This window comes from Oncorhynchus mykiss, chromosome 8 (assembly GCF_013265735.2).
Source record: "Oncorhynchus mykiss isolate Arlee chromosome 8, USDA_OmykA_1.1, whole genome shotgun sequence".
NCBI lineage: Eukaryota > Metazoa > Chordata > Actinopteri > Salmoniformes > Salmonidae > Oncorhynchus > Oncorhynchus mykiss.
This window is the reverse complement of record NC_048572.1, coordinates 52731875-52757984: the sequence shown is the minus strand read 5'-3', so window position 1 is coordinate 52757984 and position 26110 is coordinate 52731875. Positions and strand designations below refer to the sequence as shown.

The 26110-nt window shown below is 42.8% G+C and overlaps 1 protein-coding gene across 4 annotated transcripts; it reads left to right on the top strand.

The window, feature by feature from the left end:
* The first annotated feature begins 1382 nt into the window (after positions 1-1382).
* Positions 1383-24975, top strand: LOC110530084 (septin-2B). 4 transcript variants are annotated; one of them, XM_021612884.2, is made up of 14 exons: positions 1383-1619; positions 2148-2274; positions 2521-2560; positions 3482-3596; positions 10784-10870; positions 11094-11217; positions 11489-11623; positions 11715-11832; positions 12086-12187; positions 13018-13163; positions 13524-13640; positions 14804-14864; positions 15097-15194; positions 23541-24975. In XM_021612884.2, exons 3-13 carry the CDS (start codon positions 2537-2539, stop codon positions 15181-15183), a joined length of 1116 nt encoding a protein of 371 aa, XP_021468559.1. In that variant the 5' UTR covers positions 1383-1619; positions 2148-2274; positions 2521-2536; the 3' UTR covers positions 15184-15194; positions 23541-24975. The 4 variants fall into 4 exon arrangements, with proteins under 4 accessions (XP_021468559.1, XP_021468558.1, XP_021468557.1 ...); XM_021612883.2 differs by having other exon boundaries at positions 2043-2274; XM_021612882.2 differs by lacking the exon at positions 2148-2274 and having other exon boundaries at positions 1390-1619.
* Positions 24976-26110: the final 1135 nt, after the last annotated feature.

Sequence of the window (26110 nt, the reverse complement as noted above, 5' to 3'; positions counted from 1 at the left end):
ATATTACTGCACTGTTGGCACTAGAAACACAAGCATTTCGCTACACTCGCAATAACATCTGCTAAACACGTGTATGTGACCAATAAAATTTTATTTGATTTGACTTGAAATTGCTTCTACCTCAGATGGGCAACTGGTGGTCCGCACCCCATTTTGCACCCCACCCCCAGAACAAATTTTATTAAAAAAAATTGGAACTCAGTCGTGGTTCCAACTTACTGTTGCGAGTTAGAATAGTAGAATACACAAGGTCAAATGTAGAAATTTGGTTATCATGGTTAGACCGTCTGGAGGGCCCCCATTGATTTTGTCTTCAGTCTCACTCGGATATCATATTAAAAATTGCAAACATTTTTCACCACCCAATGGCAAAATGTGTAGAATTGCAGGACATTAGCTGTAACAAAGCTAATTTTCCTCTCTGTCCCGTGGCACAACCTGTTCTCAGAGTATTTCGTATTATTCTGTAAGTAAAACCAGAATAGTCCTTTTATTACGCTTTGTTATGTTTCGTATGGTTTGTATTAATTTGTGGATGTCCGTCATCCATTCCGTAAGATATGTTACAAGTTGCAATTCATACAATATGTAATGAATTGCAATTTCTTACAATATGTTGCGAATTAGAAAAGCAAACAATAAGTTACGAATTTGCAAACCGTATTATGTTACAATTCAAATTTGTTGCTAAAGTTAGCTAGGTAGCTAGCTGGCTAACGTTAGCAAGGCTAATGTTAGGGTTAAGGTTAGGAGTTAGGTTGTGTTAAGGTTAGCTAAAATAATTAAGGTTAGGGGAAGGGTTAGCTAACATGCTACGTAGTTGAAAAGTAGCAAGTAGTTGCTAATTAGCTAAAATGCAAACGTTGTCCGTGTTACACACTCATCCTCCCATCTTCCTTTTGTTTTGCCTTCAGTAACCTGTCTTAAGAAACCATATCAAAATGAACATGTCATATTTTTGTATGTTCTGGATTTACATGTCATGTCTAGTGTATGAGAACTGGATTTACTTTACTATGTAACATCTAGTGTATGAGTCCAGGTTGCATGGCAAAATTAGTATAATTATGTGAAATTAGTTATACATACGCAAAATCTTCTTTCCACCCCATGGCAAAATGTATATAATTTCTGCAAACATGCTTTAAAATGGCAACATCTTCTCTACACCGCATGGCAAAATGTGTAGAATTGCACGAAATTAACTCTCTAAGATAAAAATGTGTTTATCTCTCTGCTGTTACTAAAAGGTTTTGCTCGCAATGTGGTGGGGATGGATGTCGGTATGCAAGCAGTTGAGCCACTCATGATGAGTTTAGATTTTTTAAACTCTATGATAATGATGGTTGGCGATGACGTTGGTGGTGATGAATAGCGGTTGCATTACAAATTGTAAAGAAAATCGTTGGTAGTAGAATGACGTGTTCAATTTTATTGATAAGAAAAATCAATACATTATAAGAGGACCAATTTGGGGACAGTCAACGCCCAATGCATTCTGGTCCTTGTGCTGAAGAAGATCCGAAATTTGAGGTGTTGTTCGCCAGTCCGGCCTCCAAACCAATGACTGTATATATGCACCTAACCCACACGGTTTTCTTTCAGTGACAATCAAAACGGTAAATATTGTATTTATTAGCAATATTCATGACATTTTAAACTGTCTCGTTGAATAAGATACGTTGCTTTAATTTTCTACCGCTTCCCAAATAGCTTGTTAGCAAAGTAGCTAGCTACTTGCTAATTAGTTGGCTAGTTTTCAATGCTTGCGTTTAGACACCTCGCCGGTTTAATGGTCAGTGTTGGATAGCTACCATTTGAAACCCCGTGATACAGTAATCAATTTACAGTTTGTCTACACGGCCCTGTTTGAAATACTTGTTTGCCAGCTAGCTTGAAGGTGTTAACATGATAAGATCATGTTTTGTGATATTATTAGCGTTAAATTAACTAGGCATATTTAAGGTAACTGCAATGTTTAGTTGTATTTAATTCTTTGGGACAGCGCTTTCAACACCTAACGCTAGTTTTTTTTATTTCAGACTTCCACTGCTCCGCGTTGAACAAATAAAAGTTCAGAGAGCAGTTAATGCGCTAACTAACTGTAGGAAGTTTTGTTATCGCTTCAAGCTTCTTTTTTTTTATAGGTATACTGTAGTAGAAAAGGCACTAACTCACTAAATAAAAGAACAGAATGGAAAGTTGAATTCAAGTTAAAACCAACTTGTGTACATGCATCTGTGAAGTGAAAGCGCGTAACAACATCTTTGGAAGGTAAGGCTGTCAGTTATTTGAGGTTAGATATTCTTTCGGAAAGTCATTATTGAGCAGAAAGCAGACTTCCTGTCTCACGGTCCACTAAATCATGTAGGTAGGCTATCCTCCATTTTGTTGTACACTCGTCATTCTCTTCCAAGTTATAGCTAGGCCTATTGATATAGTATTTGCATGCTCTGCTAACAAACAAAAGAAACAGGAGTACGTTACAGTTGACATGTAATGTTCTCTGTTCTCTGGCAGGTTGAAAGAGTGCAAAATGTCTCAGGCTGAAAAAATTAAGGTACGTTCCCGACCCAGCATAAGAGGATGCTGCTTCCTCTCCGTTTATTTAATCTAAGTAATACTGTCAGGCTGTCCAATAATGATTTCAGAGGGAGCTTATTTTGATTAGGCCTATATAAACCGGATGTGAATCTGCTTTGGGAAAATCAGGATTTATTAGAATTAAACCATTGCAGACATTGAGTTTAAAAAAACAACAATTGAGCATAGAGGATGCAAATATTGTGTATAATCATACCAGAGACAGACTTAATTACAGAATGCATGGTCACGCTAGCAGATGCTTCCAGGCAGCTGCTTTCTTCATGACTCACTGTTGTGCCTTGACCTGGGTTGAAATGAGAACACTCCAATGTATGAGCTTAGCCTAGCTATTTTATAGTGACAATTTTTTTGTCACATACACCACGTACAGTAAAATGTTGTTTTGCAGGGGCAGCCATAGTAGTATGGCACCCCTGGAGTAAATTAGGGTTAAGTGCCTTGCTCAAGGGCCCATCGATATATTTTTCACGGTCTGCTCGGGTATTCGACCCAGCAACCTTTCGGTTACTGGCCACTAGGCTATCTGCCGCTCTAGATGTAATGTAATATATGCTCCTTCCTCACATCTGTTTATAAGCTGAATAGATAGGTTTAGGCATAACTTTGAAACACTTTGGTTAGACTGCATATTCTCCCTGGTTACGTACAGGCCTGTTAGAATGCAGGAAATCATGTTTTTGCAAAGAGATGGCAGAGACGAGACAGTCACCTCACCCAAAGGTCATTCGTGGACAGCTGTTTCTTTTGAGTAGTGGCCTAATTGCTGGTTTTAATCTTTGTTGCTGTGATTTACACAGCCCATGACAACATTTAAATTATGGTATTCCTGAGTTGAATGACTCAGATGCTCATGTTGTTGTCTCATGTATTACAGCAGGGTCAGTTCACCAACCCAGAGACCCCGGGGTATGTGGGCTTTGCCAACCTGCCCAACCAGGTGCACCGCAAGTCAGTCAAAAAGGGCTTTGAGTTCACCCTCATGGTAGTTGGTGAGTGTCATGATATTTGGAACTTAAGAAATGTCTGGTGTTTTTGTTTTGAGAGTATTCTATTGTTCGTATGTAGTATCGAGCCTTAGACAGAACGTCTACACCAGTTGTTTGAGCTTTGCATAAAACCACTTTGTGTCTTTGCTTGTCGGTGAGTGTCAGCCATTTTCTTGTTGCAGTTTTTTTCTCACTTCAGTAGAGATGAGTTTTGGCCTTCAAAGGGGAATGTGTGCCAAAATGATAATGTTCACACAGCTTTGTCAGATCATAACCATTTTAGGAATATAACAGCAAGCAATGCATATTAATAGGGTTGTCACGATACCAGTATCACAATACTATGATACCAGATTTTCCATGGCAAAAAAATAAAACCAGAATTAGACTAAACTCTATGGTCCTATAAAAACCTACTTTATGGAAAATTGTGAGTGCTATAGCTTGCAAAATAAACATGTGACAAAATAATGGTGCTTGTTTCTAATATCAGGACTGTTTTCCTCAAGAAATTAAATCGGCTTCATGTTTTGTTTCTTTGCCACGATACTTCAGAATATCGCAATACTGGTCTCGTGACAACCCACTATGCATTTCCTTGATTCATTTTGAGTTGGAAGGATAGCTTTTTTTCTTTGCCAAACATTCTATATATCTTTTTAACAGAAACAACTGTTTGTTCTAAGCATTTAAGCTATCACTTCATGCTGTCGACAGAATGGAATGTGACTTATTTGACCTTGTGCCCGGACAGTTAGCTAGTTGACATTTCCTTTTCCCATAGCCTCTCCTCACAAATAACATTACCCCCCCCCCTAATTTTTTTTGTCATTAAGCACTGTTCCAAATCGCCTCACTTCCTTTTAGAGTTTTTAACGTGAGTTTATGCATGTCCAGCATACGTGTGTGCCAGAGTGTTTGTGTCTGAGTGGGATATGTGTAGGATCATGTCAGAGGCCCCTGTTTAGGTCACCGTTGTGAGTCCAGCCTCTATATAAATGGATGGAGGCTGGGCGTCTCTGGGTCCTCTGATTTAACTGTGTGAAATGGTTGTCCTTTCTCTCTTCTCCCTCCATGTCTGCCTTAAAATAAACCAGAGTGGAATGTGTGCCTGAGGGGCAGCACCGGACAGGGCTCTGCTGAATAGAGAACAGAATAACAAATAAAATTATGAATAAAAACCACACAAGAACTACGATGACGGTTAAATACATGAGAATGCAAGTATATACAGTGCATTCGGAAAGTATTCAGACCCCTTCACTTTTTTACTTTACAGCCTTATTAAAAAATGTGTTTTTAAATTATTTCTCAATCTACGCACAATACCCCATAATGACAAAGCAAAAACAGGTTTAGAAATGTTTGCTAATTTATTGAAAATAAATTGAAATCACATTTACATAAGTATTCAGACCCTTTACTCAGTACTTTATTGAAGCACCTTTTGGCAGCGATTACAGCCTTGAGTCTTCTTGTGTATGACGCTACAAGTTTGGCACACCTGTATTTGGGGAGTTTCTCCAATTCTTCTCTAACAATCCTCTCAAGCTCTGTCAGGTTGGATGGGGAGCATTGCTTCACAGCTATTTTCAGGTCTCTCCAGAGATCGGGTTCAAGTCCTGGCTCTGGCTGGGCCACTCAAGGACATTCAGAGACTTGTCCTGAAGCCACTCCTGTGTTGTCTTGGCTGTGTGCTTAGGGTTGTTGTCCTGTTGGAAGGTGAACCTTTGCCCCAGTCTGAGGTCCTGAGCAGGATTTCATCAAGAATCTCTCTGTACTTTGCTCCATTCATCTTTCCCTTGATCCTGACTAGTCTCCCAGTCCCTGAAAAACATCCCCACAGCATGATGTTGCCTCCACCATGCTTCACCGTAGGGATGGTGCCAGGTTTCCTCCAGACGTAACGCTTGGCATTCACTCCAAAGAGCTCAATCTTGGTTTCATCAGATCAGAGAATCTTGTTTTTCATGGTCTGAGTCTTTAGGTGCCTTTTGACAAACTCCAAGCGGGCTGCCATGTTCCTTTTACTGAGGATTGGCTTCCGTCTGGCCGTTCTACCATAAAGGCCTGATTGGTGTAGTGCTGCAGAGATGGTTGTCCTTCTGGAAGGTTCTCCCATCTCCACAGAGAAACTATACAGTTCATTGCGTTCCTGGTCACCTCCCCAATCAAGGCCTTTCTGCCCTGATTGCTCAGTTTGGCCAGGCGGCCAGCTCTAGGCAGAGTCTGGAAGGGTCCAAAATTCTTCCATTTTAAGAATGATTGAGGCCACTGTTCTTGGGGACCAATGCTCCAGACATTTTTTGGTACCCTTACCCAGATCTGTGCCTCGATACAGTCCTGTCTCGGAGCTCTAGGGACAATTCCTTTGACCTCGTGGCTTGGTTTTAAACGTTTTTATTTTTATTTGTTAACTTATTAGTGATTTCGTAGATATCTTTTTTTAGTTTTTTGAATGTTTTCACTAAATAGGCCAAAGCTTTGTTACACAATTAAAGATCAATACACTGTATTTCAAACAGCTGGAATAATCTAAAGAATTAAGGGCTTGTAAAATATAAGCCATCAACCTTAAGACCCACTAAAAAATACTGAAATAATATCAAAATAGTTTAACCTGCTTTTTTGCTTGTCCAATGAAAGTTACATTTTGTTTTGACTGAACCATGCACAACCACTAATAATGACCAACTTCTGGTAGCAGGCACTATAGAATATTAACACAAGTCTCATAAACAATCTCTCTAGCCTTTCGTCGTGACTCGCAGTTCCATTACATTAGTCATTGGACGAAGGTGTCTTGTGTAGAGGGGATTTTTTTTTTTTACATTAACACGCAACGCTTGCGATACGGTTTTGCATAAGGATCATATCTTTCATATCGGCGAGAAATCATTTTCAGTTAACAAAATGTTAAATTGATACACAGCTTTTTATAGGGTGGCTTTTTATAGGGTGGCCATATTTCTATATTACAGTGCTTGTTTCCGTAAAACAGATGGAAGACAGTGGGCTACCTATGCGAGTGGACTAGTTGGCTAGCTGTGTTTCCGAACACCTGTGTAAACGGAAGACTCCAGAAATACTGTATGTTGTCACTGAAAAATACTGTCTGCTACAACTGTGTTAACCGTGAACTATAAGTGTGTATTTTGCATTTTGTGAAATTAATTTGATATGAAAGTGAAGGGATTTATGTTTCTAGAACCGTACAGCAATTGAGAATCGATTCACATTTAGATGTAGTGGCTTCCAGAGCCTGTTCACTTTGTTTCAACATTGAAACACAGGTGGTCAACTAGCATAGGTAGTCCACTGTCTGGATAAGAAGATGCTTATTTCTCAGAATGAGAGTTCCTTATATAAATGTGTCTTTATGCTCATTGCACATTTTATAAAACCCACACTAGACAGCTAGCATATTAGTCTGGCTAAAATGCTGCTAGCGGTACTGCAATGCTGCGCATGACAAACTGAGCATTCATTGTCCACAATTATGTTCATTGATACTCCCATCTTATTAGGCTCTGCAGTGTTTTACATTTTGGGAGTTGAGACATAAAAAGGCTATTGTTATAAAGGTTGTTCTCCTCTATTACAGTAAAATAATGTCTCTGTGTTTAGGTGTCTATATGACTGATTTTTATGTTTGACCAAACCTCAAATGCAATAGCGATTTGAAACGGCTTGTCAGAGATGACGATGCTCTTTCGTCGTTGTTGTGAGCTGCAGGGGGAGGGGCTTGGTGTCTGTGTGCGAGTAGTAAGGTGCACACAGCACAGAAGGAGCAAATTATACGAGACCAAAAAGACACACTCATGAATTCAAACCTAGATTCTTCCAATACATGGGTTTGGAACATTGCGCTAAAACATATATATATTGAATTAATTTGAATGTATATCGCCCAGCCCTACATGTAAACGGGAGTAATAGTGACCAGTAGCAGGATAAATACACTGCTCAAAAAAATAAAGGGAACACTAAAATAACACATCCTAGATCTGAATGAATGAAATACTTATTAAATACTTTTTTCTTTACAGAGTTGAATGTGCTGACAACAAAATCACACAAATTATCAATGGAAATCAAATTTATCAACCCTTGGAGGTCTGGATTTGGAGTCACACTCAAAATTAAAGTGGAAAACCACACTACAGGCTGATCCAACTTTGATGTCATGTCCTTAAAACAAGTCAAAATGAGGCTCAGTAGTGTGTGTGGCCTCCACGTGCCTGTAAGACCTCCCTACAACGCCTGGGCATGCTCCTGATGAGGTGACGGATGGTCTCCTGAGGGATCTCCTCCCAGACCTGGACTAAAGCATCTGCCAACTCCTGGACAGTCTGGTGTGGCGTTGGTGGATGGCGCGAGACATGATGTCCCAGATGTGCTCAATTGGATTCAGGCCTGGGGAACGGGCGGGCCAGTCCATAGCATCAATGCCTTCCTCTTGCAGGAACTGCTGACACACTCCAGTCACATGAGGTCTAGCATTGTCTTGCATTAGGAGGAACCCAGGGCCAACCGCACCAGCATATGGTCTCACAAGGGGTCTGAGGATCTCATCTCGGTACCTAATGGCAGTCAGGCTACCTCTGGCGAGCACATGGGCTGTGCGGCCCCCCCAAAGAAATGCCACCCCACACCATGACTGACCCACCGCCAAACCGGTCATGCTGAAGGATGTTGCAGGCAGCAGAATGTTCTCCACGGCGTCTCCAGACTGTCACGTCTGTCACATGTGCTCAGTGTGAACCTGCTTTCATCTGTGAAGAGCACAGGGCGCCAGTGGCAAATTTGCCAATCTTGGTGTTCTCTGGCAAATGCCAAACGTCCTGCACGGTGTTGGGCTGTAAGCACAACCCCCACCTGTGGACGTCGGGCCCTCATACCACCCTCATGGAGTCTGTTTCTGACCGTTTGAACAGACACATGCACATTTGTGGCCTGCTGGAGGTAATTTTGCAGGGCTCTGGCAGTGCTCCTCCTTGCACAAAGGCGGAGGTAGCGGTCCTGCTGCTGGGTTGTTGCCCTCCTACGGCCTCCTCCACGTCTCCTGATGTACTGGCCTGTCTCCTGGTAGCGCCTCCATGCTCTGGACACTACGCTGACAGACACAGCAAACCTTCTTGCCACAGCTCGTATTGATGTGCCATCCTGGATGAGCTGCATTACCTGAGCCACTTGTGTGCGTTGTAGACTCCGTCTCATGCTACCACTAGAGTGAAAGCACCGCCAGCATTCAAAAGTGACCAAAACATCAGCCAGGAAGCATAGGAACTGAGAAGTTGTCTGTGGTCACCACCTGCAGAACCACTCCTTTATTGGGGGTGTCTTGCTAATTGCCTATAATTTCCACCTGTTGTCTATTCCATTTGCACAACAGCATGTGAAATTTATTGTCAATCAGTGTTGCTTCCTAAGTGGACAGTTTGATTTCACAGAAGTGTGATTGACTTGCAGTTACATTGTGTTGTTTAAGGGTTCCCTTTATTTTTTTGAGCAGTGTACTAAAGGTAAATACTAAAGGTAATCAATCTGTGGACTGTCGTGCATCGAATCAATAATAATTTTTGTAGCAGTGTAGGTTGTCTGAGTGGGTTGAGACCTGTGGATGGGCATAGTCAGTGTGGATAGTCTGTGGGAGTGGGAGATCAGTAGTTGTTAGCACTTTAACAGTCTTATGGCCAGGGGATAGAAGCTGTTCAGGAGTCTGTTTGTCTGAGTCTTGATTCACCAGGACTGCCTGCCAGACGGAAGCATGGATAACAGTCCATGTCTCAGGTGGCTGTAGTCTTTGGCAATTTTCCAGACCTGTCTCAGACAGCAGCTGGTATGCATGTCCTGAATGGCTTGGAGCTCACCCCCAGTGATGCGCTGGGCTGTCCGGTCTTGCTGTTGCAGACGGTGCAGTTGCCGTGCCATCTGAGGGGCCATGCCAAATCGTTTCAGCCTCCTGAGGGAGAAGATGCGTTGCCGTGCCTTCACGACTGTTCTGGTGTGAGGACCATGTTAAGTCCTCAGTGATATGGACACAGGAACGTGACGCTCTTGACCTTCCACTACCCCTGTAGATTTTTTATTTTTTTGTAGTCCATCCTGTTGCCCTGGCACCACACTGCCAGTTTTCTCACCTCCTCCCTGAAGGCTGTCTTAACATTGTTGATCAGGCCTACCACCATCATGTCATCAGCAAACATGATGATAGATTGGGAGTTGTGTGTGGCCACAGTCGTGGTTAAATACCCCTGGGGGGGCCCCCGTGTTGAGGGTCAGCCTACTCTCACCACCAGTGGACAGCCTGTCAGGAAGTCCAGGATCCAGTTGCAGATGGAGGTGTTCAGTCTCAGGGTCCCGAGCTTGGAGGGCAATATAGTGTTGCACTGTAGTCGATGAACAGCATTCTCACGTAGGTATTCCTCTTCTCTAGGTGGGAGAGCGCAGTGTGGAGTGCAATTGAGATTGTATCGTCTGTAGATCTGTTGGTGGTAGGAGAGTTTGAAGATGCCTGCCAGCTGGACAGCGAATGCTCTGAGTACGTGCCCTGGAATATCTGACCCCATAGCTTTGGGATTGTTAAACCTTGGTGATCTCGCTCTCCAAGGGCAACATGACGAAGTCCTCTAGGACGGCGGGGGCCCTTTCGTGTTTTTTTGGTCAGAGTGCATAAAATTCATTGAGTTTGTCTGGTAGAGGCATCGTTGAATAAATCACAACTAGTCTGTAGCCCCTGCTATATACATTGAGCGTCAGTGTAATAGGTTTTTAACCTTGTTCCTAAATTTACCTTTTGTGTGCGGTAGCTCTGTCCTTTAGTTTAGCACGTACCTCTGTGTTAATCCAGGGCTTTTGATTGGGGAAGCAGCGACCCTTCACTTGAGCTTGTTGCATTTTTGACTAAGGAAAATGTTTGTCTTGTTTTACTGTGAGGTTCATGCTTTTCCCACGCAATGAAAGGCCTAATGTGTAGGAAGCTGCTTGGCTGCAAATGTAGTGTGCCCATTACATTGGGTATTTTGTGGAAAAAGGTTCACCCTGCACACATCTAATTGTAGATTTTTGTAGTATTTGTGGTTCGTAGACTCAAAGGTAATTGAGTATATTGCTTTACAGGCACAATAGTCTGTTCTTTTTGATTTTCTCTTTTTTATATATATATTGATTCTGTGTGTTCTGTTTAGGTGAGTCTGGTCTGGGGAAGTCCACCCTCATCAACAGTCTGTTCCTTACGGATCTCTACCCAGAGAGAGTGATCCCCGGAGCAGCAGGTAATGGTTATACACACACACACACACACCAAGGCCAAACTTTCTGCTAACTATCAAAACCAAATTTCTTCCTGCATAACCTAATGGGAGTCATTTTAAACAGATTACACCAAATCACCCCTCATTTAGTCAGTAAGCCTCAAGAGTATCTCAAAAGTTTTAAAAAAATAATTAAAAAAACATTTTCCTCTCCCCCTGGTCTCCTTTTCATTTTGTCCCACAGAGAAGATTGAGCGCACGGTTCAGATCGAGGCATCTACGGTTGAGATCGAGGAGAGAGGGGTGAAGCTCCGCCTCACCGTGGTGGACACACCTGGATACGGCGACGCCATCAACAGCCAGGACTGGTATGCCACTGCCCACCTTCTTTTGTCCAACATGGAAATTGTTATTGTTGGAATATAGTTGAACTAACATTTTTATCGTTTTAAAAATATATTTTTCTAAAATTTGAAGGGATAGATAGTTCACATTTTAAAAGTTTAAGCTTAGTTTTACATGAGTTTCTGGACGTGGCAGACACCACTATCTAAAATGTCATTCCCCATTGCTCTACTCATGTCATACGGTGTTATATGGGTTGGCTTTTCTAACAGCTGCTGCTTCTCGTTTCTCCAGTTTCAGCACCATCATCGCCTACATCGACGACCAGTTTGAGCGCTATCTCCACGACGAGAGCGGTCTGAACCGACGGCACATCGTGGACAACCGTGTTCACTGCTGCTTCTACTTCATCTCCCCATTAGGCCACGGGTATACACACATTTTCAACATGTACTTTTTAACACCCCCCCCCCCCCCCCCCCCACAGTTCTTACACGCTCTCCCTTTCTCTCTCTCTCAGGCTGAAGCCTCTGGATGTACAGTTCATGAAGGCCATCCACAACAAAGTCAACGTGGTCCCTGTCATCGCCAAGGCCGACACACTCACCCTGAGGGAGAGGGAGAGGCTCAAGCGCAGGGTACGTTATAGCTCAACCTGACTCTAAAAAGTATACAATGGGAGAAGGTTTTTTTTTAAGTCGTCTCGCACAAGGGATGTAGATGTAGTGATCTTCCTTTCATATGATACAACTGCACCCATGTGCTGCCTGTATTTGAATAATCCCTCTGGATTAATAAAGTACTATATATTCAATTTAATAGTTAAAGTGCAGCTAAAGTAAATAGCCCAAATTATGTCTATATCCTCCATATTCCTGTGTGTGGCTGTAGATTCTGGATGAGATTGATGAGCACGGCATCAAGATATACCATCTCCCCGACGCGGAGTCTGACGAGGACGAAGACTTCAAGGAGCAGACGAGGATTCTCAAAGTAATCCCCACCTCCTTTTCTAGACTCGGTCCTGCCTCCATAAGGATTCTGAACCCCATTTGACATTTCAGCATACGGTGGGGTCTGAAAGTATTGGAATCCTTGATAAAGATGAGCAATAATAACTATCAAATAAATAATTTTAATACGGATCTATATTGTATGCACATCAAAAAAAATCTCAAATTATATTTTATACTAGTACAATTGTTCAGAGAAAGAGGTTTTGTTTTTAATAATTAATATTTTCTCTCAAAAAGGTAGGTGTCAATTGACACCCCTAAAGATTCTTATAAAGAAAGTAGTCAAAAGTGTATTATTTGGTCCAGTATTCCTAGCACTTGACTACATCAAGCTTGTGACGCTTTGCAGTTCATCTTGGTTATGTTTCAGAGTTATTTTGGGCCAAATAGAAATGAACGATAAATAATCTATTGTCATTTTGTGGCCACTTTAATTGTAATTAAGAATGGAATGTTTCTAAACTCTTCTACATTAATTTTGATCCTACTATGATTACAAATAATCTTGAATGAATGGTGAAAAATTATAAATGAGAAAGTTAGAGGGTCAACAATTATACCCCCAAGACATGCTTAACTCCCCCTGTCATCTTTTATCTAGGGTGTCAATCATTTTGGTGACCGGAATTGAAATTGAGCATGGTTTCTTTGAGACTTTTACTACTGTTCCTGAAAGTTACTAGCAAATTTAAAATCAAAAGAAAACATACAACTTTACAAATAAGCTCAGAATGGTATGCAATCGCCACCGTCGCAAACATGCTATCTGTTTTGACCGTCAGCACCTGCTCTCTCTCCTCCCTCCAGGCCAGTATTCCCTTTGCGGTGGTTGGCTCCAACCAGCAGATCGAGGCCAAGGGGAAGAAGGTGCGGGGTCGCCTGTATCCCTGGGGTGTGGTGGAGGTGGAGAACCCCGAGCACAACGACTTCCTCAAGCTACGCACCATGCTCATGTGAGTGGGTGGGAGAGCGAGGGCCTGCGCTGGGTCATCCCCGGAGGGGCTCGCTCTGGTTTCTTCATATATAAAACTTGAATAGCAGCTTGAGAATCCCAACTTGAAATAGTGGCTTGGCGATTTAAAATTTAAAAAAAAATAATAATAACTCAATTTTTAAATTGAGTGTTTATGGTTGATTTGGCTTATACTACAAAAGCTGTGTCAGTTGTATAATATGTTGTCAATCCATTAAGTGTCAGTCATGAGCAGTGGCTGTCCCATCTCACATACTGCTTGGTGTTTCGCTTATGACGATCTTGAGTTGAGTAGTTGGTTTAGTGCTTGATTGATCGACTGACACCTATCCATCTACAGCACCCACATGCAGGACCTGCAGGAGGTGACCCAGGACCTACACTACGAGAATTTCCGTTCGGAGCGCCTCAAACGAGGCGGCAGGTTGTCCTCTCATGGTTACGTTCTGTCTCCTGCGTACGTACCGTTCTGTCTGCTTGCCTTTCTGTACCCTGCCTGCCTCCAAAACTTCCCATACGCAGTAATATAATATACAACCAAAGACACAAAGGCTTAATATAACAGTGCAGGTTGATAGTGTTGAGACATTTGTAACACAAGACTCATGTGTGGCTTGACTTTCTTGGATTTTAATGACTTATCTGGCTAACTAATACAGTGTCTCAGAGTCAGCCAGTTCCACTTATCTTGTGTTAATGTCTATCAAGAAGTGATTGGGCAATAGTCAGCATTGAAAGTAAATCTCCATGTGTTCATTAATATTACATGGTTGAAAAAACGAAAACATTTTAAGTTAAACTATAATTTTGGATGTACATTCTACAGCAATTTGACCTTGGTAGTGGGTTTGAGTTAGGCATGTATAGTCTGTGGGCAATTTTTTTAAAAATCTTTATGGTTTTCTTTTTTTAGTGGGCTATGGGGTTTTTAACCAGCATATAGGTTGTATTTGTAGTAGTATGGGTGGTAGTAGTAGTATGGGTATCATTTAACTCTAGGAGTGTGGACCCTTTGGATTCTTTGAGACCTTCCTCTATAGCCAATCCAGGAGAAGGGAGAGATTTTACTGCCTTCCTATTGGCTCACCATCAGCCCAATGATGGTCTGGTCTGTCCAATCCTCTGAGTGGACTGTTGGAGGTACTGTTTTCAATATGGGAGGTACCACTATCCTCCCTGTCTCACAACCTTGCTGCTCTCTTCTTGCTTCTGCAGCTTGCCCTCTTTCACTTTAACACCCAGCTTTCTACTTTTCTAGCCCACTAATCTGTTCTTTCTCTCTCTCACTAATTTACCTCTGGCTCTTTCTACTTTCTAAGTGTTGCTTTCGTCACGTCTGCTTAAATACTAGAAAGCTAGAAACTGCACCACACACAACCACCAGACGTGGGGATTTACCAAACTGTCTTCCCGAAGAGTTTTCACTCTTCCACCTTTCTGCTGATTCTATGAATGACAATGATATGCTTTTGAATACTGCATTTTCTTCTGAATGCACAAACTATGTAATAACTTGAAATGTATGAGATTTCCAGTGTTCATTTATGTGGATATTTATGGCAAGTCTCCCCAATGATTGTGCCTTGAGCCTAACTCAACAAATCTGTGTCCGTGTTACAGGAAGGGACCGGAGCCGGAGGAAATGGACAAGGACATGATCCTGCAGGAGAAGGAGGCTGAGGTGGGATAGCTAAGCATTCATATCCCTCTCTCACCACCTACCACTCACACTACCCTTATACTGTATACTTCCATTCAAATATCACTATTTTGAATAGCCCACCCACATTACCTCTTATATCCTCACTTATAGTTGGACTGCAATATGTTTATTTCATGGGGGGGGGGGTTTAGCCAGGTACTCAGTGTTCTATGTTTTGGTATTAATGTTATGTTTATTTTGTTCTGTGCAGCTGAGGAGAATGCAGGAGATGATTACCAAGATGCAGGCCCAGATGCAGATTAAGCCTGATGGAGCGGGAGACGGCCAGCATGTGTGACACTCACCACGGTAAGAACAACACGTCCATTTTGACACTAAACACAGCAAACCCGTGTTATGAAAACTCAAATGTACACTATGGTATATTATGGACCTGTATGGCTCAGTTGGTAAGCGTGTGCAATGCCATGGTTGTGGGTTCAACACCTGTTGTAATCAAAATACACACAAAGATGATTTGAACTCGCTCTACGGTAAGTCTCTTTGGATTAACTTCTTGACGCACCCATCATGTTAGCGGGATCATTTTCATCAACACCCGCTGAATTGCCGTGTGCCAAATTAAATTACTAAAATTTTTTAATTTTCATGAAATCACAAGTGCAATATAGCAAAACACAGCTTAGTTTGTTGTTAATCCACCTGGCGTGTCAGATTTCAATATAGCTTTTTGGCAAAAGCATGACAAGCGTTTATGTAAGAACATCTCTCAGTAGACAAAATATTACAAACACTAGCAGCCAAGTAGATTGGTCAGAAAAATAATAAATGAAATCGCTTACCTTTGATCTTTGGATGTTTGCACTCACGAGACTCCTAGTTACACAATAAATGTTCCTTTTGTTCCATAAAGATTATTTTGTATATCCAAAATACCTCCATTTGTTTGGCGCGTTATGTTCAGAAATCCACAGACTCGAGCGGTCACGACATCGCAGACAAATTCCAGATAGTATCCGTAATGTCCACAAACATGTCAAATGTCTTTTATAATCAATCCTCAGGTTGTTTTTACAATATATAATCGATAATATACCGGGACTGTGGCTTTTTCAATAGGAGAGGGAGAGACAATGGCTGCAAAACTCTGCGAACACCCAGCTATCCACTGACGCGATGTGATCTTTCTCGCTCATTTTTCAAAATAAAAGCCTGAAACTATGTCTAACGACTGACACCTTGAGGAAGCCATAGGAAAAGGAATCTGGTTGATACCCCTTTAAATGGAGGCAAGGCATCCAATGGAACAGAGCTGTCAGGAAAAACAGCACTTCCTTGTTGGATTTTCCTCAGGTTTTCGCCTGCAATATCAGTTCTGTTATACTCACAGACAATATTTTGACCGTTTTGGAAACTTTAGAGTTTTCTATCCTAATCTGACAATTACATGCATATTCTAGTTTCTGGGCCTGAGAAATAGGCAGTTTCAAATGGGTAAAAAAAATGTTTTTGCATTAAATGAAAATCCTGCCCCCTACACTCAAGAAGTTTTAAAGTGTCTGCTAGGTGGTATATATATATTTTTTTACTATACTGAACAAAAATATAAATGAATTATGCAAAAAAATCTGATTTTACTGAGTTAGCAGGAAATAATTTAAATTGATTAATTAGGCCCTATGGATTTCACATGACTGAGAATACAGATATGTAACTGTTGGTCACATACCTTTAAAAAAAGTAGCGGCGTGGTTCAGAAAACCCCAGTATCTGGTGTGACCACCATTTGCCTCATGCAGTGCGACACATCTCCTTTGCATAGAGTTGATCAATCAATCAATCAATCAAATTTATTTTATATAGCCCTTCGTACATCAGCTGATATCTCAAAGTGCTGTACAGAAACCCAGCCTAAAACCCCAAACAGCAAGCAATGCAGGTGAAGAAGCACGGTGGCTAGGAAAAACTCCCTAGAAAGGCCAAAACCTAGGAAGAAACCTAGAGAGGAACCAGGCTATGTGGGGTGGCCAGTCCTCTTCTGGCTGTGCCGGGTGGAGATTATAACAAAACATGGTCAAGATGTTCAAATGTTCATAAATGACCAGCATGGTTGAATAATAATAAGGCAGAACAGTTGAAACTGGAGCAGCAGCACAGCCAGGTGGACTGGGGACAGCAAGGAGTCATCATGTCAGGTAGTCCTGGGGCATGGTCCTAGGGCTCAGGTCCTCCGAGAGAGAGAAAGAGAGAAGGAGAGAATTAGAGAACGCACACTTAGATTCACACAGGACACCGAATAGGACAGGAGAAGTACTCCAGATATAACAAACTGACCCTAGCCCCCCGACACATAAACTACTGCAGCATAAATACTGGAGGCTGAGACAGGAGGGGTCAGGAGACACTGTGGCCCACTCCGAGGACACCCCCGGACAGGGCCAAACAGGAAGGATATAACCCCACCCACTTTGCCAAAGCACAGCCCCCACACCACTAGAGGGATATCTTCAACCACCAACATACCATCCTGAGACAAGGCTGAGTATAGCCCACAAAGACCTCCGCCACGGCACAACTTAAGGGGGGGGGGCGCCAACCCAGACAGGATGACCACATCAGTGACTCAACCCACTCAGGTGACGCACCCCCTCCAGGGACGGCATGAGAGAGCCCCAGTAAAGCCAGTGACTCAGCCCCTGCAATAGGGTTAGAGGCAGAGAATCCCAGTGGAAAGAGGGGAACCGGCCAGGCAGAGACAGCAAGGGTGGTTCGTTGCTCCAGAGCCTTTCCGTTCACCCTCCCACTCCTGGGCCAGACTACACTCAATCATATGACCCACTGAAGAGATGAGTCTTCAGTAGAGACTTAAAGGTTGAGACCGAGTTTGCGTCTCTGACATGGGTAGGCAGACCGTTCCATAAAAATGGAGCTCTATAGGAGAAAGCCCTGCCTCCAGCTGTTTGCTTAAAAATTCTAGGGACAATTAGGAGGCCTGCGTCTTGTGACCGTAGCGTACGTGTAGGTATGTACGGCAGGACCAAATCAGAGAGATAGATAGGAGCAAGCCCATGTAATGCTTTGTAGGTTAGCAGTAAAACCTTGAAATCAGCCCTTGCTTTGACAGGAAGCCAGTGTAGAGAGGCTAGCACTGGAGTAATATGATAAAATTTTTTGGTTCTAGTCAGGATTCTAGCAGCCGTATTTAGCACTAACTGAAGTTTATTTAGTGCTTTATCCGGGTAGCCGGAAAGTAGAGCATTGCAGTAGTCTAACCTGGAAGTGACAAAAGCATGGATTAATTTTTCTGCATCATTTTTGGACAGAAAGTTCCTGATTTTTGCAATGTTACGTAGATGGAAAAAAGCTGTCCTTGAAATGGTCTTGATATGTTCTTCAAAAGAGAGATCAGGGTCCAGAGTAACGCCGAGGTCCTTCACAGTTTTATTTGAGACGACTGTACAACCATTAAGATTAATTGTCAGATTCAACAGAAGATCTCTTTGTTTCTTGGGACCTAGAACAAGCATCTCTGTTTTGTCCGAGTTTAAAAGTAGAAAGTTTGCAGCCATCCACTTCCTTATGTCTGAAACACATTCTTCTAGCAAGGGCAATTTTGGGGCTTCACCATGTTTAATTGAAATGTACAGCTGTGTGTCATCCGCATAGCAGTGAAAGTTAACATTATGTTTTCGAATAACATCCCCAAGAGGTAAAATATATAGTGAAAACAATAGTGGTCCTAAAACGGAACCTTGAGGAACACCGAAATTTACAGTTGATTTGTCAGAGGACAGACCATTCACAGAGACAAACTGATATCTTTCCGACAGATAAGATCTAAACCAGGCCAGAACTTGTCCGTGTAGACCAATTTGGGTTTCCAATCTCTCCAAAAGAATGTGGTGATCGATGGTATCAAAAGCAGCACTAAGGTCTAGGAGCACGAGGACAGATGCAGAGCCTCGGTCCGATGCCATTAAAATGTCATTTACCACCTTCACAAGTGCCGTCTCAGTGCTATGATGGGGTCTAAAACCAGACTGAAGCATTTCGTATACATTGTTTGTCTTCAGGAAGGCAGTGAGTTTTTGCGCAACAGCCTTTTCTAAAATTTGAGAGGAATGGAAGATTCGATATAGGCCGATAGTTTTTTATATTTTCTGGGTCAAGGTTTGGCTTTTTCAAGAGAGGCTTTATTACTGCCACTTTTAGTGAGTTTGGTACACATCCGGTGGATAGAGAGCCGTTTATTATGTTCAACATAGGAGGGCCAAGCACAGGAAGCAGCTCTTTCAGTAGTTTAGTTGGAATAGGGTCCAGTATGCAGCTTGAAGGTTTAGAGGCCATGATTATTTTCATCATTGTGTCAAGAGATATAGTACTAAAACACTTGAGTGTCTCTCTTGATCCTAGGTCCTGGCAGAGTTGTGCAGACTCAGGACAACTGAGCTTTGAAGGAATACGCAGATTTAAGGAAGAGTCCGTAATTTGCTTTCTAATAATCATAATCTTTTCCTCAAAGAAGTTCATGAATTTATCACTGCTAAAGTGAAAGTCATCCTCTCTTGGGGAATGCTGCTTTTTAGTTAGCTTTGCGACAGTATCAAAAAGGAATTTCGGATTGTTCTTATTTTCCTTAATTAAGTTAGAAAAATAGGATGATCGAGCAGCAGTAAGGGCTCTTCGGTACTGCACAGTACTGTCTTTCCAAGCTAGTCGGAAGACTTCCAGTTTGGTGTGTCGCCATTTCCGTTCCAATTTTCTGGAAGCTTGCTTCAGAGCTCGGGTATTTTCTGTGTACCAGGGAGCTAGTTTCTTATGAGAAATGTTTTTAGTTTTTAGGGGTGCAACTGCATCTAGGGTATTGCGCAAGGTTAAGTTGAGTTCCTCAGTTAGGTGGTTAACTGATTTTTGTCCTCTGGCGTCCTTGGGTAGACAGAGGGAATCTGGAAGGACATCAAGGAATCTTTGTGTTGTCTGTGAATTTATAGCACGACTTTTGATGATCCTTGGTTGGGGTCTGAGCAGATTATTTGTTGCAATTGCAAACGTAATAAAATGGTGGTCCGATAGTCCAGGATTATGAGGAAAAACATTAAGATCCACAACATTTATTCCATGGGACAAAACTAGGTCCAGCGTATGACTGTGACAGTGAGTGGGTCCAGAGACATGTTGGACAAAACCCACTGAGTCGATGATGGCTCCGAAAGCCTTTTGGAGTGGGTCTGTGGACTTTTCCATGTGAATATTAAAGTCACCAAAGATTAGAATATTATCCGCTATGACTACAAGGTCCGATAGGAATTCAGGGAACTCAGTGAGGAACGCTGTATATGGCCCAGGAGGCCTGTAAACAGTAGCTATAAAAAGTGATTGAGTAGGCTGCATAGATTTCATGACTAGAAGCTCAAAAGACGAAAACGTCTTTTTTTTTTTTTTGTAAATTGAAATTTGCTATCGGAAATGTTAGCAACACCTCCGCCTTTGCGGGATGCACGGGGGATATGGTCACTAGTGTAGCCAGGAGGTGAGGCCTCATTTAACACAGTAAATTCATCAGGCTTAAGCCATGTTTCAGTCAGGCCAATCACATCAAGATTATGATCAGTGATTAGTTCATTGACTATAATTGCCTTTGAAGTAAGTGATCTAACATTAAGTAGCCCTATTTTGAGATGTGAGGTATCATGATCTCTTTCAATAATGACAGGAATGGAGGTGGTCTTTATCCTAGTGAGATTGCTAAGGCGAACACCGCCATGTTTAGTTTTGCCCAACCTAGGTCGAGGCACAGACACGGTCTCAATGGTGATAGCTGAGCTGACTACACTGACTGTGCTAGTGGCAGACTCCACTATGCTGGCAGGCTGGCTAACAGCCTGCTGCCTGGCCTGCACCCTATTTCATTGTGGAGCTAGAGGAGTTAGAGCCCTGTCTATGTTGGTAGATAAAATGAGAGCACCCCTCCAGCTAGGATGGAGTCTGTCACTCCTCAGCAGGTCAGGCTTGGTCCTGTTTGTGGGTGAGTCCCAGAAAGAGGGCCAATTATCTACAAATTCTATCTTTTGGGAGGGGCAGAAAACAGTTTTCAACCAGCGATTGAGTTGTGAGACTCTGCTGTAGAGCTCATCACTCCCCCTAACTGGGAGGGGGCCAGAGACAATTACTCGATGCCGACACATCTTTCTAGCTGATTTACACGCAGAAGCTATGTTGCGCTTGGTGATCTCTGACTGTTTCATCCTAACATCGTTGGTGCCGACGTGGATAACAATATCTCTATACTCTCTACACTCGCCAGTTTTAGCTTTAGCCAGCACCATCTTCAGATTAGCCTTAACGTCGGTAGCCCTGCCCCCCGGTAAACAGTGTATGATCGCTGGATGATTCTCAAGTCTAATACTGCGGGTAATGGAGTCGCCAATGACTAGAGTTTTCAATTTGTCAGAGCTAATGGTGGGAAGCTTCGGCGTCTCAGACCCCGTAACGGGAGGAGTAGAGACCAGAGAAGACTCGGCCTCTGACTCCGACCCGCTGCTTAATGGGGAAAACCGGTTGAAAGTTTCTGTCGGCTGAATGAGCGACACCGGTTGAGCGTTCCTACAGCATTTCCTTCCAGAAACCGTGAGAAAGTTGTCCGGCTGCGGGGACTGTGCCAGGGGATTTATACTACTATCTGTACTTACTGGTGGCACAGACGCTGTTTCATCCTTTCCTACACTGAAATTACCCTTGCCTAGCGATTGCGTCTGAAGCTGGGCTTGTAGCACAGCTATCCTCGCCGTAAGGCGAGTACAGCGACTGCAATTAGAAGGCATCATGTTAATGTTACTACTTAGCTTCGGCTGTTGGAGGTCCTGACGAACCGTGTCCAGATAAAGCGTCCGGAGTGAAAAAGTTGAGTAGGAAAAAACAAAAATATAAACGGTAATTAAAAAGTAAAAACCGTAAATTTGTCAGGTAGCAAAACAGGTTGGCAACAAAACGCACAGCAACTCAAAAACAAGTCTGCAAGTCGTGACCGGATCATGCTGTTGATTGTGGAATGTTGACCCACTCCTCTTCAATGGCTGTGTGAAGTTGCTGGATATTGGCGGGAACTGGAACATGCTGTCATACATGTCGATCCAGAGCATCCCAAACATGCTCAATGGGTGACATGTCTGAGTATGCAAGCCATGGAAGAACTGGGACATTTTCAGCTTCCAGGAATTGTGTACAGATCCTTGCGACATGGGGCTGTGCATTGTCATGCTGAAACATGAGGTGATGGCGGCGGATGAACAGCATGACAATGGGCCTCAGGATCTCATCACAGCATCCCCGTGCATTCAAATTGCCATTGCTAAAGGCAATTGTGTTCGTTCTCTGTAGCTGATCCCTGCCCATACCATAACCCCACCGCCACCATGGGACACCCTCTTCACAACGTTGACATCAGCAAACCGCCCACCCACACAATACCATACACGTGGTCTGCGGTTGTGAGGCCGGTTGGACATACTGTCAAATTCTCTAAAACGACATTGGAAGCAGCTTATGGTAGTGAAATGAACATTAAATTCTCTGGCAACAGCTCTGAACATTCCTGCAGTCAGCATGCCAATTGCACGCTCCCTCAACTTGAGACATCTGTGGCATCATGGCGTGACACAACTGCACAGATCGCAATTTGCTGGGGTGGTTATCAAACTTATTTTTTGGGGTCATGGCAGGGTAGTGTTCATTTTTGGGGGGGGGTTAACATTTGCTCTTGCAGCTTTTACTAGACTTAACAAAAATATAAACACAACATGCAGCAACTTCAAAGATTTTACTGAGTTCCAGTTCATAGTCCCCCCCCCCCCCCCCCCCCCCCTCAGACAATTCTGCAGGTGAAGAAGCCAGATGTGGAAGTCTTAGGCTGGCGTGATTACACGTGGTCTGCGGTTGTGAGGCCGGTTGGATATACCTATGTAATGTTGTTTAATCATCTTCTTGATATGCCACACCTGTCAGGTGGCTGGATTATCTTGACAAAGGAGAAATGCTCACTAACAAGGATGTAAACAAGTTTGTGCACAAAATTTGAGAATTTTTGTACATATGGAAAATGTCGTGCAACTTTTATTTCACTCCTGAAACATGGGACCGATGCTACGGTTTGCATTTTATATATTTGTTCATTGCCTAATGAAAGTATTCAGACCCCTTTTTCCACATTTTGTTACGTTACAGCCTTATTCTAAAATGGATTAAAAAAAGTTTTTTTGAAATGTTTGCAAATGTACTAAAAATAAAAAATGTACCTTACGTATTTAAACCGTTTGCTATGAGACCCTAAATTGAGCTCCGGTGCATCCTGTTTCCATTGATCAGGATGATTGGTTGGAATTGGTAAATTCAATTGATTGGACGTGATTTGGAAAGGCCCACGGCTGTCTGTCTGTAAGGTCCCACAGTTGACAGTGCATGTCGGAGCAAAAACCGAGCCATGAGGTCGAAGGAACTGTCCCTAAACTATTTTTAATACATTTTTGAATAAGGCTGTAACCTAACAAAATGTGGAAAAAGTCAAGTGGTCTGAATACTTTCCGATGGCATCAGATGTACTCAATCAGAATTATTGGTCCCTTTTTTTAGTCTGAATTCATATAAATGGAACATTAGGAAGTACAAGTCCTTATGTATCACTTTTGTCTTTCCCTGCAGGTTTTCAAGCTGTTATTTGAGCTTGACCAGAGATGGAGGGATTGCAGAAGAGAAGGGAGTGAAAACAAGAGCAAGATAACTGGTCCTTGTCTCATTCTGCTTGCTACTATATTTAGTTTATTTCAGTCCTACTTGGGATCATTTTGAATTCTTTATTTTTTGTTTTTGTATCTAAGCAGTATTACATTTTTATATTTACACACATTTTCTTTATAATATTCCAAATGGCTCATTATTCATTTGTTCCATTCTATTGGAATGGACCATGCCAGATAGTCATCAAATGAAGAATAACTCTTTTAACCAGGGAAATGCTTTCATTATAGAACCATTGTTCTTTATTACATTTTTTTTCTGTTGAGAAAGCCAAAAGTTGCTGCTGCTCCTCAGTACTGTCATAGCCAAGTCTTTACACTCGGCCTCCGCTAAAACCACTCAGGAACGGTCGATCGTGTTACTTACTGTGGCTCCGCATTACGAGTGGGAAAGGCCAGCTTACTGTGAAAGTTAGCAACGCTCTTCTCTTTCGTGGAGCCAGACAGCTAAAATTGTATTATTATTATTTTTTTCCCTCTAGTGGTTGTCATGCCAATGTTAAAATATCTTTAAACAATAGTCTTTGAAAAGCAGCATAAAGATGTTTCCTTATTGCTAGGATTCGTTGACCGTGTTCTCGTTCTCCTACTCCCTCGCATGCAGCTCTTAACCCAGTCTGAAGTGTCTGAAATATGACTGAAATACATGACACTGTGACCTTCCCAGTTATCCTGTAGCCCTGAACCAATGAAGGAGACATACCTTGGTGTTTTTTACTGCATGTGCCTCTATGAATACTGAGCCTGTAAAGTGTCTCAGAGTAGGAGTGGCAATCTAGGATCAGTTAAGCCTTTTAGATCATAATGAATATGGTTCTATAGACTGGGGGGGACGCAATCCTAGATCAGCACTCCTACTCGGAGACGCTTTATGACAGCCCCCAGGTTTTAACATATTACAAAGTGAATTGATGTTTTAGGCAAAAGTCCTAGCGAACTAAAAGTAAATTGAATTACTGTGATGTTCAAACCAGGCCTATGCATCGAAAAGGACTTTGCTTTTCCTCATGGCCCCCAGTAATATTGATTGTTGAATTAAGTGCATCCAGAGGGTTGTGGAGTTCGTGCTGTAAAGCCCATGCTGTACTTGGTGTAATATGATATCCATATCCTTCTATTCTTTATGGCTGAGTGTCAATGGGTTAAGACTGAAAAGTGGATGACGTTTGGATGTTGGACAGGCCCAGTTAGTTGCTATGACCGCTTGCCTGGTCATTGTGATGACCTAGTTCGCAAGCCGAGTCAGTTATTAACATTCCTGTTTCTGCTGTTTTATCCAATGACTATCAAATAAAACCTTTGACGTATGCCATCTTGTAATAAAGTTTATATTAAAGCTAGATTCTAGTTTGCTTCATTTGTCATTTTACAAAAAACCAAATCCCGATCCAATGTTCCTATATGTATCGTTAATATACACTGCTCAAAAAAATAAAGGGAACACTTAAACACACAATGTAACTCCAAGTCCATCACACTTCTGTGAAATCAAACTGTCCACTTAGGAAGCAACACTGATTGACAAATTTCACATGCTGTTGTGCAAATGGAATAGACAACAGGTGGAAATTATAGGCATTAGCAAGACACCCCCAATAAAGGAGTGGTTCTGCAGGTGGTGACCACAAACCACTTCAGTTCCTATGCTTCCTGGCTGATGTTTTGGTCACTTTTGAATGCTGGCGGTGCTTTCACTCTAGTGGTAGCATGAGACGGCATCTACAACCCACACAAATGGCTCCGGTAGTGCAGCTCATCCAGGATGGCACATCAATGCGAGCTGTGGCAAGAAGGTTTGCTGTGTCTGTCAGCGTAGTGTCCAGAGCATGGAGGCACTACCAGGAGACAGGCCAGTACATCAGGAGACATGGAGGAGGCCGTAGGAGGGCAACAACCCAGCAGCAGGACCGCTACCTCCGCTTTTGTGCAAGGAGGAGCAGGAGGAGCACTGCCAGAGCCCTGCAAAATGACCTCCAGCAGGCCACAAATGTGCATGTGTCTGCTCAAACGGTCAGAAACAGACTCCATGAGGGTGGTATGAGGGCCCGACGTCCACAGGTGGGGGTTGTGCTTACAGCCCAACACCGTGCAGGACGTTTGGCATTTGCCAGAGAACACCAAGATTGGCAAATTCGCCACTGGCGCCCTGTGCTCTTCACAGATGAAAGCAGGTTCACACTGAGCACATGTGACAGACGTGACAGTCTGGCGACGCCGTGGAGAACGTTCTGCTTCCTACAACATCCTCCAGCATGACCGGTTTGGCGGTGGGTCAGTTATGGTGTGGGGTGGAATTTCTTTGGGGGGCTGCACAGCCCTCCATGTGCTCGCCAGAGGTAGCCTGACTGCCATTAGGTACCGAGATGAGATCCTCAGATCCCTTGTGAGACCATATGCTGGTGCGGTTGGCCCTGGGTTCCTCCTAATGCAAGTAATGCTAGACCTCATGTGGCTGGAGTGTGTCAGCAGTTCCTG

Bases quoted from the DNA above. Each gene is read 5' to 3' on its own strand.
- LOC110530084 (XM_021612884.2), top strand. From the start codon at position 2,537: ATGTCTCAGGCTGAAAAAATTAAG. The intron at 11,833-12,085 runs GTACGTTATAGC...GTGTGGCTGTAG, and splicing joins GGGAGAGGCTCAAGCGCAGG to ATTCTGGATGAGATTGATGA. The intron at 13,641-14,803 runs GTACGTACCGTT...TCCGTGTTACAG, and splicing joins GGTTACGTTCTGTCTCCTGC to GAAGGGACCGGAGCCGGAGG.